This window comes from Erinaceus europaeus, chromosome 6, assembly GCF_950295315.1.
Source record: "Erinaceus europaeus chromosome 6, mEriEur2.1, whole genome shotgun sequence".
In the NCBI taxonomy this organism is placed as follows: Eukaryota; Metazoa; Chordata; class Mammalia; order Eulipotyphla; family Erinaceidae; genus Erinaceus; species Erinaceus europaeus.
The window spans coordinates 25,375,284-25,396,965 of NC_080167.1; the positions used below are offsets into that span (position 1 = coordinate 25,375,284).

General features: G+C 39.1%; 1 protein-coding gene across 3 annotated transcripts in view; it reads right to left on the bottom strand.

Moving 5' to 3' along the window:
* Positions 1 to 21,682, bottom strand: part of RYR2 (ryanodine receptor 2) — an 820,963-nt gene that overhangs the window by 294,134 nt on the left and 505,147 nt on the right. For all 3 annotated transcript variants that reach the window (XM_060191940.1, XM_060191939.1, XM_060191938.1), the window contains 4 exons: positions 9,553 to 9,671; positions 8,889 to 9,022; positions 7,842 to 8,083; positions 2,300 to 2,492 (listed from right to left, as the gene is read on the bottom strand). In XM_060191940.1, coding sequence (XP_060047923.1) covers positions 2,300 to 2,492; positions 7,842 to 8,083; positions 8,889 to 9,022; positions 9,553 to 9,671 — 688 coding nt within the window. The remainder of the gene's footprint in view (positions 1 to 2,299; positions 2,493 to 7,841; positions 8,084 to 8,888; positions 9,023 to 9,552; positions 9,672 to 21,682) is intronic.

A 21,682-nucleotide genomic window follows, 5' to 3' on the forward strand; every position in this document is an offset into this window, starting at 1 on the left:
CAAGGGGAAATCAGTTGTCTCTCTTTTCTCTCTCTCTCTCTCTCTCTCTCTCTCTCTTTCTCCCTCTCTCTCTCTCTCATCCTATTTCCTACTCCCCTCTCAGTATCCCTCTGTCCTATCAAGTAAAAACAATACAGGAAACAACTTATTAAAACAATATAAGTTAAACATGAATCCCAGTGAACAAAGCCTTTTGAAACATGGCTGAAATGATGCTAATTCCTTAGAATTATCAACAGGTATATCCAAATTTTTCATTTGCTTCATAATTCTCTCTCAAATTTATGGCTCAGTTTCAGGTCAAAAATGGAAAAATAAGTAAAATTAAATAAAAAGCAAAGAGCATCAAGTCAGAAGACAAAAACTATAAAACATTTCAGAAGCTTATAGGAGGAAATATAATTTCTATGTCCCTTCTTTGTTATGGTACTTTTGTGCCGGGTTAGCCTGAGGGTGTTTCTTCCCGGGCACATGCTCTCTGGGTTGGAGAAGGGAGAGGAACCAGGAACTCTCCGTGGCTGAGCAGGAACACAGTGCAATGTGTTTATTGATCAGAAAAGAATCTGCCTTTATATCTTCTGGGGTGGAAGTGGCCGGCCAGAAATGGAAGTGGGCAGGAAAGTGGGTGGAGAGAAGGCAAAGAGCCCGAATTCCACCTAACCAGTGGGGATTAAACCAAGGCGGGTCTCAGACAAAACAATGATTATGTAAATAGACCACAGTGTTAAGTAATGCAGGGGGCCTGGCTTAATAACCAACACTTTTGTAATTAATAATTATTTCTGTGAGTAGTAATGTGACTAAAATATCAGCTAGACTAAAGGAGTGACAAGTACTATAAAGGTACCACTATCATTAAGTAGATATAAACATATACTAGCAAAGTGGCCACTTATCACTACAATCATTAAACTATCTTTCTACAACTCCAAAGAATTATTACTTAGATTTCTTTCTCATCTAACTTTTTTTTTTCCACAAAAGGTTAGGCAAAAGCATATTACCCAGTTGATAATTTGTTTTTCCTCACCAGGGACTCAGTGCCTGCATAACAAATCCACTTCTCTTAGCTACTTTTCATTTTATTTATTATTTCATTATTTTAATTTTTTACTTGATAAGACAGAGAGAAGTTGAGAGGGGAGGGAGAAGTGTATATATAGAGAGAGAAGTAGAGGAGGCCATGTGGTGGTACACTAGGTTAAGCACACATAGTAAGAAGCACAAGGATATGCACAAGGATCCTGGTTTGAGGTCTAGCTCGCCAAGCTAGATGGGAGGCAGTGCTGCACAAGCCGTGAAGCACGTCTATAGGTGTCTATCTTTACCTCTACAGGTGTCTATCATTATCTCTTCCTCTCTTTCTATCCCCTCTCAATTTCTATCTGTCCTACCCAAAATAATAATAAAAAAATGGCCACAGAAACAGTGGATCTGTAGTGGAGGCACTAAGACCCAGCAATAACCCTGGAGGCAAAAAGCGAGAGGGAAGGAGAAGCAGAGACATCTGCTGCTCTGCTTTATCATTCCTGAATTTTTTTTTAAGGGAAGAGAAAAAAAAGAAGTCTTTTTTATAAATGAAAGGTTTGTCTGTGGCCTTGGTAGGGAGTGTGGTGGGACAGTGTAAGCTCTGGACTTAAAAGCATAAGGTCTCAAGTTCTGTTACCAGCATCACATGTACCAGAGTATTGTTCTAGTTCTTTCTCTACTCTCATAAATAAATAAAATAAATAAATAAATATATAAATATCTTCCTGTAACCTGGGAGGTACAGTGGGTTGACTGGCCAATTTATAAGTATGGAGTCCTGACTCTGATCCCTGGTATCACAGATGCCGGAGTAATGCTCTAGTTGTCTCTCTGCCACTCTCTCTTCCTATCATTAATAAACAATAAATCCATCTTTTAAAATTAAAATCTTGTCAAAATAGAGGTAGAGATATGCTGTAAGAAAAATCTATTTATACAAATATAAGAAAACAAGTGTTATTTCAGAACAGATATTGGTTTTTGTTTCTTTACTAAACAGAAAAAGTAAATTTAAGTAAGTTTGAAAAATTTCAGGACACCTTTTTGAGGAACTGTTCAGAGATTGTCATATCTCAGTACAAGGACAAAGTATTTGTGTGATTTCTTTCATAAGTGAAATTTATTTTTTCTTTCACGGAACAGGCAAAATGCCTTTGGGCAGACATCTGGGAGTAAGAGAAGTTTAGTGAGATAGGAGTGAAAGCAAGTTCTGAATCTTTGTAAAAGAAAATGAGAAGGGAGACAGACCAATAAACAGAGAAATACTAACTTTATTCCTGCCGAGAAACTCACAACTGGAAAGAAAAGGCCATCAATGTTGAAATTCTCAAACATTCCTTGAACAGGCTGCCCATTAATTCTGAATGAGATGCTTGGGGCACTTAGATCTAGACAACAACTGATGACATCATCAGTTCTCAACAGATGCTGGTTAGGTGAGCTGACAGTACGAGCGATACAACCTATGGAGAAAACATTAAGAGGGTAATAGAATTCTATTATACAGAGAATTATCTTCATAGCCAAAGTAAAACATCTGAAGAGGTAATAGCACATTAGTACACAATACTAGAACAGAACATATCTTGAACATATATTATTGTTCCATGGTAGTTCATTTCTGAAGAAATGTTGCTTTTTTTTCCCCTTCAGAATAATAGTCAAAATACTATCTTTGTTGATAGAGAGAAATATCTGTGTGTGGTTGGGGGTACTGAATAACCTGCCAATGTCCATGCTTAGCAGAGAAGCAGTTAGAGAAGCCAGACCTTCCCGCCTTCTGTTTCCCATATAGATTTTCAGTCTATACTCTCTGAGGGATAAAGAATAGGGAAACTTCCAATGGAGGGGATGGAATATTGAGCTCTGGTGATGGGAATTAAATGGAAATGTATCATTCTTATCCTACAATCTTGTTAGTCATTATTAAGTTACCAATTAAAACTAAATAACTATGTATACATTGATGCTATTGTATACAAAAATCATCTTACAACTGATAGCATAATATAGGAAAAGTCCCTGGAGTTCAAATAGCTACTTTACCTCCTATTATTTTGTACTACTATTAGTAAATTACTTAACCTCTCTAAATCATAATTTTTTTGGTAAATTAAATAACATGACCTTGCTGAGTTGTTATGATTAAATTAATGGTTGAGAAGATCACAGAGTCTCAGACACAGCAGGTATCTCAACGAAATTTCTTTCTCAAACCTAAGTCCCTTTTGTTTTACAAAATAAAAATACATAAGGATACTGAAAGGGAATGTAAACATTCATTTACTGCCACACTGTGCGCTAAGGGATGAATATATAAATAACTAAAATGGAGCTTTGTCTGGTCTAGGCCACTGAGACATTGACACCAAATAAAGGTAAAGTTTAGTAAACAGTATTACTAGATGTAAACTGAAGTGATCGTTTATTCTTAAATTCATTATCATAAACTCTCAAGTCCAGTTCAACTTAATTTTAAAATTTATTTTCTTTTCTAAAGCTTTTATTGATTCATTTTATTTATTTATTTATTTGGATAGAAACAGAGAAACTGGGGCCTGGGCGGTAGTACAACTGGTTAAGTGCACATAGTACGAAGCGAAAGGACTTGCATAGGAATCCTGGTTCGAGTCCCCAGTTCCCCACCTGAAAGAGGTCACTTCACGAGCAGTAAAGTCTGCAGGTGTCTATCTTTCTCTTCCCCTCTTTATTGTCCCTTCCTATCTCAATTCTCTGTGTCCTACCTAATAATAGGATTTGGAGTGCCCTCACCAAGCAATAATCCTGGAAGAAAAAGAAAAAGAAAAAGAAAGAAAGGAAGAAAGAAAGAGAGAAACTTAGAGGGGAGGGGGATAGAGAGAGAGAGGGAGAAAGAGACAACACCTGCAGCACTACTTCCCGTCTCCTGAGGGACTCCCTCTACAGGTGGGGAACAGGAACTTGAAATTGGGTCCTTGTGCATGGTACCATATAGGCCTGATTAGGTGAACACTACCAGCCCCTCTAAAAATTATTTCTATAGCTATCAGTCCTATGGAATATACAAAGACATCACTTGCACTGCATAAAGACAAACTTTGTCACTTTACAATGAAATCTTCTGTATTTTTATTTGTTAAAAGAGTTATAAAATGAGAACTCTCAGTGTGACTTTATGAACACAAGCCTATTTCTGAAGGATCCAGAGGAAGACTCAACTAAATGAGCATTACCAGTGCTGCCAGGCCACATCATGCTGCTGACTGCAAATTGTCACCAGAGACACCTCGCCTGCGATATCAACCCCCCAACTCCTCTAATCTGATGAAATCTTTCCTAGAACATGGGACTACTGACTTTCATTTCAGATGGCACATTTATTAAACAAAGATACAGATACTAGGGCTCAGGGTACTGGGTAAGGTGCACATGTATCCATAAGCAAGGAGGTAATTATATAACTCAAAATAAAAGTTATTTTAGCCCTCTGTGTTAGAGTGAGACCTAATAAGCCTGGGATCCTAGTAGGACATAGAGAAGGCATCATAAACTCTGATTGGGCCTAGAACTAATAAGCCTGACAATCTAGCAGAAAGACCCAAAGAAGGCAGACTCCAGAAACCTGACACTGGTTTGAATACAATAAATGACACTCAACACTTTAACAACTGGGAGAAAGTCCAAGCTGATCAGATAATGAAAGGACTACAAAAAGAGGCTACGGGCAAGAGACAGGCTCACTCAATGAGAGCCTTTTCGGTCAATACCAGATAACTCCATCATCTGGGGCCCACATTAGGGAATCCTTGGATTCCCAAAGAGATTTGATGGGCATAGACCTCTAATAGATCCCTCTCTGTGTTGCAGAAATTATCCCCAAATACAAGACCAGAGCCAGGTATGGTGAATATAGAGGAATTTAATACACCAGTGGGCGAGAGATCTGGATCTCTCCCTGAAAGTTCTCTGCCCTGAACAAAGGAACAGCACTCTTTATATAGAATTTTATATCTTGGTTACAAAGAGAATGCAGATATTGGCACATGATCTTTGGCCCTGGTGCTAGTGGGATATGGGGGTTTTATCTCTTCCGGCTAGGCTGGATTCCTCACTAGTTGTCCTGCTTAGGAATGTAAACGGAGGAAGTATGGTAGCTGCAGTCACTAATTGCTGTGAGGCCCATCAAGGTCAGAGGAAATACAGGCTTAGGCTCTATGTCCCTATATCACAGACGAAATACAAATCTCTACCAGGCACACAGATTAAAATATCTACACAGAGTGATATAAGAAATCCAGGAACTTGTTTCCCCATAAAGTAGCAATGGTAGGGAATGGCCCAACCTCTGAAGGGAGACAGGGTAATCCTACCCTGCCATTTGAGTAAAAAATGGTCCTGAAATGAGTGAAGCCTAGAATGTTCCCAACTGTGACCATGAAATGTGACCTCAGACCATCAGGAACTCAGAGGTTACACAGGCTCCTGTGCTAAATATGAATATATATGGGCCCTGAATTAATCATTAACCCCCAATAAAGAAATTTTTAAAAAATTGAGAGGAAAAAGGAAGACAGAAAGGGAAAGAGACAAAGAGACATCTGTAGCACTGCTTTACCACTTGTGAAGCTTCCCCCTCCACCTTCTTAGCCCTGTAACTCACCACTTGCTTTTTAAAAAAGTGAATATATATAGACCCTGGATCAGGGTGATCAGGGAAACAGTTAAGTTTTATTTTTAGATTTTCTTAACTCTACCCTAATCCAGCTTTCTAGCCCTTTTCTCAACTCTGACATCATCTTCCCAGAAAATATTTTTTGTCCACCTCCACTTTAGCTATTGAGCTCATGTAAAAACTACAAAAGTCCTGGGTCCTCTAGGAACATCTAAAATAGACTTCCTTGCTTTTTTTCTACCCTAAAACCTCTATTTTCATCAGTTCTATTTCTACTCTTTGGTTCTTCTTCATTAATGATTTTGTTCTACTTTATATCTTACCATCCTCCAGCCACCAAGTTTCAGATGCTATCATGATTCCATCCTTACTACCCTGTGCAGACGACCATACCAATGTGCCCTTGAACCTCACATCTCCAGAACCCTACCCCACTTGGGAAAGATAGAAACAGACTAAGGGTATGGACTGACCTGCCTACTCCCATGCCCAGTGGAGAAGCAATTACAGAAGACTGAACTCTCACCTTCTGCAACCCAAAAATAATTTTGTTCCATACTCCCAGCAAGGAAGAAATGATAGGGGAAGACGATTAGAGGGTTCTGAGCTCCAATTCCTTCAGGACTCAGAGAGAGAAAAGGAAAAAATAGGAAGGACATTTAGCAGTAGTAAGAGGTGTTGGTGAGACTTAGGAAAAAAGGGAAGGCAGGACCATAGAAAAAATGGGCAAATATATAAAAATATAGACAGATAGTTACAGAAATAATAACCCATATCTGTAGTCTTGGGAGAACTACTGTAGTTTCCAGTGGAGAAAACAAGGATACAGAACTCTGGTAGTGGAAACGGTGTGGAATTATACCCATGATCTTATAATTTCATAAGTCAATATTGTCACTAATAAGATAATAATTTTAAAAAGAATCCTGGTGAATTCCATATTTTTAAGTGGAGCAAAGCAAAGTACACCTCTTTCTAAATCAGAGAAAGGAGTATTTTTTAAATATACATTGCTCATTTTTAACAAATACCCAATCATCAAAAGTGAATATTTTAACTGGTGAAATAAACTATACATTTATTTTTAAACAGTTTCACACTTCTGAAACAAGGTATCATGTAATTATGAACTGATTCCTCACAATACAGTCTACAAATTACTAATTTTTGCCAATTGCATTTTCTACCAGAAGATGGAACTTGGTCTATTCCTTCCAAATATTTTAAGGCTAACTATTATTATTATTTTTTTAAATGATTTTTAAATATTTATTTATTTATTCCCTTTTGTTGCCCTTGTTGTTTTATTGTTGTGGTTATTACTGTTGTCACAGTTGTTAGAACAGACAGAAATGGAGAAAGGAGGGGGAAGAAAGAGAGGGGGAGAGAAAGATAGACCTGCAGACCTGCTTCACCCCTTGTGAAGCAACTCTCCTGCAGGCGGGGAAACAGGGCTGGAACCGGGATCCTTATGTTGGTCCTTGTACTTTGCGCCACCTGCACTTAACCCGCTGCGCTACAGCCCGCCTCCTGCTACTATTATTTTTTTTCCATTGGAAGTCAAGTCACATATCAAGCAAAGTGGGAAAATAGGAAATGGGAGGTCTGTGTGATTCTGTCAAAATGGGAAATAGGAGGTCTGTGTGATTATTTCATTCTATTATTTCATTAATATAATGCTCCTATTAAATACACTATTCTTCAGAAACACAGTCCTTTGAAAATGTACTATAGCTGTAAAAGTTCTTTTTTCCTAATGCAGTTTTGCTTTCTATTTTATATTTACTCTCATTTCAATGTGAAATTTCTTGTTGTTGTTGTCTTTGGTTTTTTGGTGTTTGTCTCTTGTCACCAGGACTTCATTGCTCCTGGCTGACTTTTTCAGACAGAAAGAGACAGAGATAGAAAAAGAGAGAAACATTACAGCATAGAATATTCCTCCAGTCAATGAGGTGGGGACTGGCCTAGAACTTGAAATGTTTGCACAACAAAGCAGGCATATTACCCAAGTGAGCTATCTGGTTATATCTCAAAGTCAAATTCTTGAATAATACATGCATGGCATATAAGCATACAAAGAGCTTTCAGAAATGCACAGCAAAGGCAAAAAAAAAAGTTTCCTTTAACGATGTTGTCATTGAAAAAGAAAAATGATACTTACCTGACCAGAGATGCAGGCCATCAAATCCATAGGAAAAAAGGTCATCTCCAACACCATTTCCACCCCACTCTTCACCACCTCCAGGGTAGGGTGAGGACCCTTCTGTGGAAGCCCACCCCACTCGTAGGTGAGTTGCTTCAGCTGTCACAAATGGCTCTGTGTGGTCCACCATCAATTCATAGTACCATTTCTTATACTGAGCTGAACCTTCACTGACACCCAGAAAAATATTGGGTCTCATGCTTTGAAGAGAGGAAGAACACATGAGAAAATTCAAGTGACATTTTCACTGCCTTAATTTGCACCTCACAGTATTAACATTAATCTTGCTTCTCACAGACATGATATATCAAGGACATGCCTCGTTAAGTACTATGAAATTATTATAACAAACACTGAAGTTATGGTTAGCCTTATAGCTTACAGTCAGTGAAAAGATTTTGTATTATTATTATTATTATTATTACTTAATGTCACTCAGTAGTCTAATTTTTTTTTCTCATTTGGAGTTCAGTGTATTTTATAACCTTAACCATGTTTAATGTAAGACATTATAGAGGCCTCTAGGATTAATGGAGTTATTGTTAACCCAGGAAATACAGATATGTTTCAAAGTTAAGTTTTATTTACATAGAAAATAAGGCTGAGGCCATGCAGTAGTGCACCTGGTGAAACGCACACATTACAGTACACAAGGACCTAGGTTTAACCCCCTGGTCCCCACCTGCAAGGGGAAAACTTCACAAGTGGTCAAGTAGGGCTTCCGGTGTTTCTTTCCATCTCTCTTGTTTCTGGTTGTGTTTAGCAAATAACTCTTAAATATCATTTAAAAAAAAGTTCCTTTTCAAATAACTTATAAAGTCCAGTGCTTTACAACACAGAATAAGACAAAGATGTGTACTACACACCTATTAGCATCTTAGACAAAGGGGAGCAAAGAGATAAATGATAAGATAAAAGAAACAGACCATATGATAGCTTAGCTTTAAAGCTAAAATAAACCCCTGGTTATGCTGCCTCAGTATGGCACTGTCTATCTAAATATACCTGCTGACATGATTTACAAGACGTGTCTGCAGTAGCAGGTCTCTTCCTGGCAAGAGATTGTCACAGATGAGATGCTGGTTAGAACGGACTGCTACTCCATGGCAAACACAGAGAGAACATAAGACATCCAGAACCTGAAAAGAGAAATCAATCTCATCTGACTTTAATTTCATTCACAGGCTCAAGTTACCTGCAGCAATTTTCACAAAGGCAATGTTCACATTTTATCTAGTTACTGCTGAGCCCTCACTTAAAAAAAGACACCAGTGTATCCACATATTTCACAACTGTCCACCATACACAACACAGAACAACTCATTCTGCCACTGATCTTATGAATTACACTAAACCATGTACCTGCTTGCAAATAATAAAATGAAAACCACCTATGAAAAAAGTTGGTACCATTCAACATTTTTATTGTGTAGACAAACTTTTGAATGTTAATCCAATAGGACTGAGGAGACAGCATGATTATTATTCAGAGTAATCTCATGCTTGAGGCTCCAAAGTATCAGGTTCAATTCCCTAGCACCAACGTAAGTCAGAGCTGAGCAGTGCTCTGGTTAAAAAGAAAGTGAAAGAAAGGAAGAAAGAAAGAAATGTCTTTTAGCATATTCTTTTAGTGGTTCTAGAAATCAATAATGGCGATAGAATGACTCACCTTGTGATTTCTCCCATGCTTGTCTAAAAGTGAGATAATGGATTTAATATGTCCTTCTTTAATAATATTTAGAGCTTCTGGACTTTCTACTAACACACAGTGTAAAACTTCAAGAATACCTAGAGGTAAAACAAGGGGTGGTATGATTAAAAAGTCAAGTATTTTTGTTTGGTTTTTAGAATGTGACAAAGAAGCAGAAAAGCAGAGAGAGTGAAAGAGAACACAGCACCAAAGCTTCTTTAATTCAGTGGGTGCCAGGCTCCAACCTGGGTCACACACATGGCAAAACAGCACACTACCCAAGTGAGTTATTTTGCTGGGCCAAAAGTAAAAAAAAAAAAGTCTATAATAATCAATGTCTTCCCTTTTCTTCTTCTTCTTTTTTTAAAAAATATTTATCTATTCTCTTTTGTTCCCCTTGTTGTTTTATTGTTGTTGGATAGGACAGAGAGAAATGGAGAGAGGAGGGGAAGACAGAGAGGGGGAGAGAAAGACACCTGCAGACCTGCTTCACTGTTTGTGAAGAGACTCCCCTGCAGGTGGGGAACCGGGGCTCGAACCGGGATCCTTACACTGGTCCTTGGGCTTCATGCCACATGCGCTTAACCCGCTGCGCTACTGCCTGACTCCCCTCTTCTTCTTTTTTTTTTTTTTTAACTTCCCCCACCCCTTCCCATCAGGATTATCAATGGGATTTAATGTCTGCAATTTCACCATTTCTGGTGGCCATTTCTTTTTTCTATTTTGATAGAAGGGTAAGAGGCAGAGAGAGAATGACAAAAGAAAAGTGATATATATAGAGAGAGACCACTGGAAGCACTGCTCCACTGCTCATAAAGCTTGCCCTTATAGGCAGAGAACTGAACCAGGCTCTTCAGGCATGGTAACAATTGCACTCTAATGGGTGAGCCCCTACCTGGACACTGACTTCCCTTCCCTCTATGTATTTTATCAGTTTAACATAGAATTATGTCTCAGTGGTCTGAGTGGTGGTATTCCCAGTAGAGCACACACATTCCCATGTGTAAGGACCCAGGTTCAAGCCCCCAGTCTCCACCTAAAAATGGGAAGTATTGTGAGTGTTGGAGTAGTACTGCAGATATTGCTCCTATCTCTCTAACAGAAAGCAAAAGAAATGCTAGGAGTGATAGCATCATGCAGGAATGGAGTCTTCAGAGAAAGAAAGAAAGAAAGAAAGAAAGAAAGAAAGAAAGAAAGAAAGAAAGAAAGAAAGAAAGGGAGAGAGAAAGAAAGAGAGAAAGAAAGTGAGGGAAGGAAGGAAGGAAGGAAGGAAGGAAGGAAGGAAGGAAGGAAGGAAGGAAGGATGGAAGGAAGGGGAATTATGTTTTGATTTTTTTTGTCATATGGTAATGTGACAGGATCAAGCACTGCTTTGGAAAGAGAAGAGTGACACCAAAGATGAAGAAATGAGTGAAAGACAAAGATAACAGCATTCAACTGAGTTAGCAGGTCATTCTGCCCAGGTTGGGGTAGAGTATGTGAAAAAAAAAGTTTAATTTAAGTGGAGACTTACAATAAGCCATTTGTAGCAATTAGACATAAATTCAGAAACCGTGACCTATTTCTGAGAGCTAAATAAGATCTCAGAGGCATCCTTGAAACAGGTAGAGAGGCTTACAAATCTAAAATCGTCATTGCCTACTGTTTTCAAGCGCCTCTAAAAATCTGAAGATAGTGGAAAACTTCTTACCACTTTCTATGAAGCCAAAATCACCCTGATACCAAAAGTTTGCAGAGATATCACAAAAGGAAAATGAAAGACTAATACTCTTGATGAACAGAGTCACTGAGATCCTGACCAGATTCTCAAAATTTTCAAAGCTTGCTAAGTCATAATAATGTGGGTGGAATGAAAGAATCACAGATTTGGTAGAAATTGTGGGGGGAAGCTAATAAGACAAAACAACTTACTCTTAGTAAAATTTTAACATGTAAAATGAGAAACATAAACTTTTTTGATTTGAAGAAACAGTTTTGTTTTTAAAAAGATGAGAAGTTAATACTAATATATTCATATGTTAGTGCTAGTTATTGTTGGATACATATACTTTTCTTCCATAATGGAATAGGAAGCAATATGCTTCTTTTTAAAAAAAGCTTTATTTATTATAAATGACATAGTGGGGGTTGTATTGTTAAATAGGAAACTGGGGAATGTTATGCATGTACAAACTATTGTATTTACTGTTGAATGTAAAACATTAATTCCCCAATAAAGAAATAAATTTAAAAAGACTTTATTTATTTAATTTGATAGGACAGAGAGAAGATGAAAGGGAAGAAAGACAGAAAGGAGAGAAAGGCAGAGAAACACCTGCAGCACTGCTTCACTGCTTTTGAAGCTTCCCGCCTGCAGGTGGGCATCGGGACCTGAACCAGGGTCTTTGTACATGGCAATATCTGTTTCCGTTTTGTTTCTGTTACTAAATTGCAATAAATGAGTGCAATCTAGCCAATTCCTAGTTTCCCTGAAAGTGATAATCAGCAAAATTCCCTACATGTGCTCTACATGCCGCTGTCATGATTACCTTTTAGTTGTAGAACAATTCTGTATAAGGCTAAGCATACACATGGCGTGAATAATGTGGGCTTATTTTTATTCCACAAATTTAGAATAAGCATAAACCACATCTAACCTTTTCACACAGAGCACATATATTATAGGACTAAGAATTCACATCAGAGCTGAGTATTCCCTGACACTAGTTCAAGGTTGTTCTGAAGGAAATGGCCACTTATTATGTATGGTATACTTTATTAAGGACAAGGAATGTTTCTGGTTGGAATTAAATACCACTTCTGGATTGATTGCAGGACATATCGTCCAGAATGTTTCCAAGTTTATAAAGTTATATCACAATATGTCTCATGTATAGAAAGAGAATGTTGGGGTCCGGTGGTGGTGCACCTGGTTGAGTGCACTTGTTACAATGTGAAAGGACCTGGGTTCAAGCCCCCAACTCTACCTGCAGGGGGAAAGCTTCAGAAATGGTGAAGCACTGCTGCAAATGTCTCTCTGTTGCTCTTTATTTACCCCCTTCCTCTCAATTTCCAGTTGTCTCTATTAAATAAAGATACTAAAATAATAATAATAATAATAAATAGAGAATGTTGTGGGCCAGGTGGTGACACACTTGGTTAAGTACACACATTACATGCATAAGGACCTGGGTTTGAACCTTTAGTCCCCACCTGTGTGTGGGGGGGGGCACTTCATAAGCAACGAAACATGCATTCTACTCAAAATTATCTTTTTCCTATCAAGTAAAGAAAAAAAGAGGAAAAATAACTAAGGATTGGTGGATTCATCATACAGGCACTAAGCCCCAATGACAACTCTAGTGGCAATTAAAAAAAAATTAAAAAGGAAAGAAAAAAACATGGATGAATCAGCAAGATTAACAAAAATAGTTGAACCTAGCATAGTTTACTGAAGACAAAATGAATATGAGTCAAAAGTTTCCTGGCATAATTTAACTGAAATGTAACCCATAAAATGAGCAGTGTAATGACGATACACTACCCAGTCTTAATTAGGTCTCTGTTGGTTTACTGCCTTCAACTTGATGAAGCAATATTTCAAAAAAGATAGACAAGCTAGAGAGTTAAAGGGATGCCTTACGGGGGAGAAAATATCAACTAAAGGAAGTTCATGATACAAAGATAAGCAAGATTAGATACTTGATGTTTTCCAACTATTTATATATTGCCTTATCTTAAACCCATAAAGCGTCAATTGCCAGGCAATAAATCATAAATACTTGAGGGTATTTGTATCTTGTTAGTTTAATGAGTCCTCTTGTCATGTATTAGTTTATTTGTAAGGAAGTGCAGTGGCTATGAGTAAAAAGAGGAGCAATTTTCTGTATATCCCCTGCTCTTGGGAAGTTTGCAGACTACTCAACCCTGTTTACCCTGCTTGCAAGTGAAATTCAAAATTTTACCTCTGAGCTCTTCAGCCTCTTCATTTTCAAAAAATGGAAATTACAGTTGAGCCTATTTTATAGCTATTATGAGATTTCATAGAAGTAATATACATGAGATTCTTATCACAGTGACCTAGTTCATTTAAGATTTTCTTGGCCTCATAATACAGTCATAAAATGTTCAAAAAGCAAATGTGTATTTGTCTCTCTATGAAATATTAGTACCTGCTGAAATATTAGCACTGACGGATGCAGTTCATTGGCTTAAGTTCCTTTACACAAAATTTTTAGAAATACATGCATTTTTAGCATCTTTAACATGGATTCTTCAACCAAGGAGAAATGCAGACTAATCATTTCTTCAAAAAAAGAGACTTATCTCAAAACAGCATATATTTACTGATAATTATTCTTTGGAGCAGAAATATAACCTGATTCTCTACTAGAGGTTTGGGTCAATCTTTAAGTTATTTTGCAGCATGAGGACATGCCAAAGACATTATTTCCAATAAACACACACACACACACACACACACACACACACACACACACACATACAGGCACACACACATAGAAAAGACAAATATAGGCAACCCTAGGACTCCCCCATAGACACAATGGGCCTAGATGTCTAATAGGCCCCTTTCTCTACCATCAGGAATGTCATCATAAGCCCTTTTGAGGGCCTCTCCAGGATCTTGCTTTCACTATAAGGTAGCAGTGGTAGGGACTGCACCACATTCTGAAGAAAGGCTGGGTCATCCTTCTCCACCATAACAGAAAGACTAGTCCTGAGATGAATGCAGCCTAGAATGTTCCCAGCTCTGACCATGGACTGTGAGCTCAGACTGACAGGGACTCTGAGGTTATACAGACTTCTGTGCTAAATACATGGGCCCTGGGTCAGATTGATGTGGTAAACAGTTAATTGTATTTATATATTCTCTTTAAGTTTGGGAGCTATTCTCTGTCCTAATACAACTTTCTAGTTCTATTCTCAACTCTGAATACATCTTTCTGGTCAATATTTTTAGTCCATCTCTATGTTAACTGTCAAGTTCTTGCAAAAATTAATAAAGCCACGGGCCCCTGGAAACATACCTAAAATAGACTTCTTAGCTTCTCACCACATCAAAATCTCTATTCTCACCTGCACTATTCCTATTTTTGGGGTCCTGTTTATTTTGTCAAAATATTCTCTTACTTCACATCTTAAATGCCTTTCAGACAACAAGTTGCAGATGCTACTAAGGTTCCATCTTGAACTCCCTAGGCAGACAACCTCACCAATTATGTCCCTGAACCCCTCCTCCCCAGAGCCCTACCCCACTGGAGAAAGACAGAAACAAGCTGGAGGTATGGATCGGCCTGCCAATATCCATGTTCAGCAAAGAAGCAATCATAGAAGCAAAAACTCCAACCTTTTGTATCTCCAAAATTTTCTGTCCGTATTCCCATAGAGGGGGAGAAATGTAGAAGATGATTAAAGGCTCTGAAACCCAATTCCATCAGGACCCAAAGAGAGAAGAGAAAATAAAAAAGGAAGGACACTGGAAGTAGTAATAGGTATAGATGTGATATAGAAAAAAAGAGAGGGAAGGACCATAGAAAACTGTCAAGTATATATAAATATAGCTATAGAGATAATAGTCAACCCATATTGGTAACCTTGGAGGAACCACTGCCGTTTCCAATGGAGGGAATGGGGACACAGAACTCAGGTGGTTGGGATGATACAGAATTCTAACCTTATTATCTCATAATTTTGTAAATCAGTATTAAGTCACTAGTTTAAAAAGACAGATAAAAGTACACATAATAACCTAACTTAATAAGATACTTGGTAAGAATAAAAATGGGGAGGGGTAAAAAATACATCATCTAAGGGAAGTCAGTTTTACATAGGGTGTTATGTACAAAATGGTATTTGATCCAGCGTGATAACCTAAAGACTCTTTTCATAGTGGATACATTTTTTACATCACTTTATTTAGGAAATGTTCATATACAAGATTGTAAGAACTATACAGTTTCCTATCTCCCAAAGATAAGTGTCAACAAACCACACCTTCCACCAACTTGTCCAATTCTACCATAAGACACATGATGCCCATTCCCTTTCATTCCCCTCTAACCTGCCCCCTGGAAATGCCTGTAAATATTCTAATAGAACTCAAGTTTTCCCTTTAAGTTTCCATTTCTTTTTTCTTAAACACCACTCATGCATGAGATCATCCAATATTTGCATGAAAGTCTTTTTGTATAACCATTATGCTATCTCCCCAGCCCTCTCCCAGTTTTAGATCCTTCAATGAGCCAAAGGACCCAGGATATAATCCAGCAACTTTTTTTTTGCCCCCAGAGTTATTGCTGGGGCTCAGTGCCTGCACCATGAATCCACTGCTCCTGGAGGCCATTTCTCCCCTTTTGTTGCCCTTGTTGTTGTAGCCTTGCTGTGGTTATTATTGTTATTGCTGATGCCCTTCGTTGTTGGATAGGACAGAGAGAAATGGAGACAGGAGGGGAAGACAGAGAGAGGGAGAGAAAGACAGACACCTGCAGACCTGCTTGACTGCCTGTGAAGCGACTCCCCTGCAGGTGAGGAGCCAGGGGCTCAAATCAAACCGGGATACTTAACGCCGGTCCTTGCGCTTTGTGCTACGTGCGCTTAACCCGCTGCGCCACCGCCCGACCCCCGCAGGAAGACTTTTATAATTTTACTTCTTGTAGATACCATCTTGTTCTATGCAAGTTTTGATATTAAGTTCTCAGCTGAGAATCCTTGTGCTGCACATACAGTACAGATTTTGCACCTCAACATTCGTACTCAGGTTTGGCCTTTCAATTTATAATCATCACTTCCACCCCACTTTTTTTTTTCTTTAACTTGTGTTCTGACAGCCATCATTATTTTTATTTGATAAGATAGGACATATGTCAAATTCATTTCTAAACTGCAATTGCCATTTTAATAAAAATCAAAACCATCTCACAGTTATTCTCAACGGCTAGCTACATGGGAAATGCCTTAAGTTGTTTGTAACATTTCTATTCCTTTAATTTAATGAAAATTTCTACAGGGCTATTAACAACCCACTGGGATAGATACTATTACAATTTCTATGAAAATCTGAGCATGTCAGAATTGAAAACATACAGTTACAAAGAATGAGCTAGGAGTTGAGTTTAGCCAGTCCAACTCAGACTCTGTAAGATATGATTCTCCTCAACTCAACATACTGACAGAAGTACACACAACATGCAGAGTTTACATAAGCTTCTTTGTTAATATAAATAGACATGGATCTTAGGTCAGATAGATGGGGTTTACAGTTAACAATATTTAGATACTTTTCCCATATTTGGGAGCTACTCTATGCCCTGACCCAGCTTTCTAGTACAATTCCCAACCCTGACACTTTCTTTCCATACAATACTTTTAACCCACCTACATTTAGTTGTAAGGCTCAAGCAAAAATTAATAAAGTTATAGGCCTTTAAAATATACCTAAAATAGAATTCCTAGATTTTTTTGTCAGTGTGAAGACCCTAAATCTCAAATGCTATACTCTTACCTCTAGGTCCCTGATTATTAAACAGTTTGTCCTGATTTATACCCTAATGCTTTTCAGCCAGGAAGCTGCAGATGCTACCATGATGCCAACTGGATTTCACTGGGCAGATGACCTCACCAATGTGTCCTGGAACCCCACTTGCCAGAGCCCTTCTCCGATAGGGAAAGGTAGTAAAAGGCTGGGAGTATGGATTGACCTGTCAACAGAGAAACAATTACAAAAGACAGACCTCCCACCTTCAGCACTCCATAAAAATCTTTGGTCCATACTCCCAGAAGGATAAAGAATATGGAACCTTCCAATGGAGGGGAGGGTATATGGAACTCTGGTGGTAGAATTGTACCTCTTTTATCCCACAATCTTGGGGACCATTATTAAATTACTAATGAAAGGAAAAAAAGAAAAAAAAAGAGAGAGATGAACTGTCATTTCTGATGAGGCAGTCTTGATACACCTGAATCTTGTTTTAGAAGGTGAAATGGTAGGAAACTCATTTAGAAAATCAGGGACAAGACCACCGAACTATCTCACCAGTGGGTTACTGCTTTGACATGTGTGAGACCCAGGTTGGAGTGTGGTCCTCACCATTTTGGAGGATATCTCAGTGCTGATATTTGCTGTCTTTCTTCCTCTGTTGCCCTCCCTCTCTCCTTTGCACCTTCTCTCTCTGTTCTATCTAGAAGAAAAAGGAGGAGGACGACATGATGATGATGATGATGGACATGAAATAGGCCCACAACTGTCATCAACTGGGACATAAAACTTCTACTACTAAATACGTCCCCACACACACCTGTCACTGCCTGTGTTTTGCCATATGCAGTAGGTGCCAAGGCCACTGAGTTAATATCTATTTCATCCATCATACTATGGGCCTCGAGGGTGGACTCTTGGACAGTGTGTTGCATCCTGACTTGGTATAAATGATGGAAGATGCAACTAATTCATGAATGATTCTCCTTTGTTTTGAACACTGTGTCCAAGTAAATAGATCCTAATTTAAAAGTTAAGGTGGCTAAAACAAACAAAAGCTTGATTCATTCAAGAGAAAAGTTTACCTAAGAAGCTTGAAATAAGTTATTCATATTACAAATAAGTTTGCAGAAAGGTACAAAGTCATGACAATATACCCAAGGCAAGTCACAAATACTGAAATTTAGGCCTCAATTAAAAGCAGAGACACGGGGGTCGGGCGGTGGCGCAGTGGGTTAAGCGCATGTGGCGCAAAGCGCAGGGACTGGCGTAAGGATCCTGGTTCGAGCCCCCGGCTCCCCACCTGCAAGGGAGTCGCTTCACAGGCAGTGAAGCAGGTCTGCAGGTGTCTATCTTTCTCTCCCCCTCTCTGTCTTTCCCTCCTCTATCCATTTCTCTCTGCCCTATCCAACAACGAACAACATCAACAATGGTAATAATAATAACCACAACGAGGCTACAACAACAAGGGCAACAAAAAGGGGGAAAAATGGCCTCCAGAAGCGGTGGATTCATGGTGCAGGCACCGAGTCCAGCAATAACCGTGGAGGGGAAAAAAAAAAGAAAAAAAAAAGCAGAGACACACTGCAATTATTTTACCAAAGATGATGCTGGAGCTATTTAACTGCCAGAGTGGGATGAGCAAAACCGAAGTAGTTTAGACACTGGCATTAAAGAACTACCTGTCAGACTGGCAAAATAGCTCAACCAGGAATGTAAATTGGTCCAACCTCTATGGATAACATTCTGAAGAATTCTCACAAGGCTAGACATAGACCTTCCATATGACCCAGTAATTCCTCCCCTAGGGATATTACCCAAGAATTCCATAACATCCAACCAAAAAGATATGTGTACACCTATGTTCATAACAGCAGAATTTGTAATAGCTAAAACCTGGAAGGAACCCAGGTGCCTAAAAACAGAAAGCTGTGGTATATATGCACAATGGAATACTACACAGCTATTAAGAACAATGAACCCACCTTCTCTGACCCATCTTGGATGGAGCTAGAAGGAATTATGTTAAGTGAGCTAAGTCAGAAAGATAAAGACGAGTATGGGATGATCCCACTCATAAACAGAAGTTGAGAAAGAAGAACAGAAAGGGAAAATCAAAGCAGGATCTGACTGAGTTTGGAGTAGAGCACCAAAGTGAAAATCTCTGGGTGGAGGGTGAGGGTGGATGTTCAGTTTCACTGGGAGGTGGGGGGTGGGGGGAGATGAGATGGTACACAGATTTTTGGTGGTGGGAATGGTAATTATGTACACTCCTATTAACTTGTAGTCATATATATCACTATTTAATTAATACTAATTAAATTAATTAATTTAAAGAGAGGAGAGAAATTGACTGAATGTCTCAAACTTTTTGATGCACAGACCATAGGCTGAGTCTTTGAAATGTTGACTCTTAAAAGCTTAGACCAGTGGAGTTCTGGTGGTGAGAACTGTGTGGAGTTGTACCCCTCTTATCTTATGGTTTTGTCAGATCTTATATATATATATATATATATGTATATATGTGTGTGTGTGTGTGTGTGTGTATGTATACATATATATACATATTTAGACCAGGAGAGCAGAAGCAACAGGTGGTGTTACTTTATAAAACACAGATATATACATATATAACATCAAAGGACAAATTATTATGATACAGCAAATCCTAACAATGGATTTTCAAAGTCAACCCAAATGCCAAATAATTTGATTACAGTAATAACTATCTATTGCCTTCTTAAACGCTAAGACAACCTCCTACTTCCTCTATAAGGCCCAAATTTCCCCCAGTCCTGGAGGCTATAGGGTGGGGCTCACTTTCCACCATGCTTCCCTCAGTTCATACCAACTGATACTGCATCTGATGATCCCAACCTATTCACTGCAATGAATACCACCTCGTCATGCTTCCCTGGACTTCCCTGGACCGACAACCCCAACAGTGTGTCCTGGAGCTCTGATTCCTCAGAGGCCCGCCCCACTAGGGAAAGAAAGAGACAGGCTGGGAGTATGGATCAACCTGTCAACACCCATGTTCAGTGGGAAAACAATTACAGAAACCAGACCTTCCACTGTCTATACCCCATAATGACCCAGGGTCCATATTCCCAGGGGGATAAAGAATAAAAAAGCTATCAGAGGAGGGGATGGGATATGGAGCTCTGGTGCTGGGAATTGTACCCCTCTTATCCTATGGTCTTGTCAATGTTTCCATTTTATTAATAAATAATTTTTTTTTAAATAGCTCACCCAAGTAGTGTGCCTACTATAAAATGCATGTTACCTAGGCTTGAGCCCAGTCCCTACTGCATTGGAGGAAGCTTTTTTGCTTCCTGTGGTGTCTTTGTTGCTTCCTGTGGTGTCTTTCCCTTTCTCTGCCTCAGTCTGCCTGTCAATCTGAAAATGTCAGTGCAGAGTGGTAAAGTCTTGGTGACAACAACAACAATCTATAAGCAGAGCATAGGGGCTAAAGCCACAGTAGGGCCATAACAATCCCACCTAACTTTATGTCCAGAGACAACTAGAACCAGTCATGTGAAATACAGACATGTGTTACTTATGCTACTCTTTAGCAATGAACTTTGATGTCACTGGAGCCTCATATATATGAGATTTTACTTATCCCAGACCAACTTTTAAAATTTTTTTTTCTATTTCAAAAAGAAAGGTAGAGGCACTACAGCATTGCTCTATTATCAGCCATGCATGAAGCTATGCCTGGTGTCATCCATGTACCCTCAAACTTAGGGTCTTATGCAATGGTAAGGCATTCACTTTACCAGGTGAGCTATCTCCTGTTCCTGTTCTAATGTTTTTACCAAGTAGTGCCCCTCCCCAATTTTTTTTTAATTACTGTCACCAGGGGCTTGGGTCTTGGCACTAAGAACCCACCACTCCTGGCATCCAATGATTTTTTCCCCATTTTTTCTATTTTCTATTGTATTTATTTATTTACTTATTTATTTCACCTCCAGGGTTATCTCTGGGGCTCTGTGCCTGCACTACAAATCCACTGCTCCTGGAGGCCATTTTTCCCCATTGTTGCTGTTATTTTTGTTGCTGTTGTTGTTGGATAGGTCAGAGAGAAATTGAGAGAGGAGGGGAAGATAAGAGAGAGGGAGAGAAAGACACCTGCAGACCTGCTTCACTGCTTGTAATGTGAACCCCCTGTAGGAGGGGACCCGGGGCTTGAACCAGAACCCTTGAGCAGGCCCTAGCACTTTGTACTATGTGTGCTTAACCCTGTGCTCTAGTGCCCGACCCCCTTTTCTTTTTTTTTTTTTTTTTTGCCTCCAGGGTTATTGCTGGGGTTCAGTGCCTGCACCATGAATCTACTTCCTGGAGGCCATTTCCCCCCCCCCCATTCTGTTGCCCTTGTTGTTGTAGCCTTGTTGTGGTTATTATTGTTGTTGTTGATATCTTTTATTGTTGGATAGGACAGAGAGAAATGGAGAGAGGAGGGTAAGACACAGAGGGGGAAGAGAAAGATAGGCATCTGCAGACTTAACTTCACGGCCTGTGAAGTGACTCCCTGAATGTGGGGAGCTGGGGGCCAGAACCAGGATCCTTATGCTTGTCCTGTGTTTTGCCCCACGTGCACTTAACCTGCTGAGCAACCGCCCGACCCCCTCT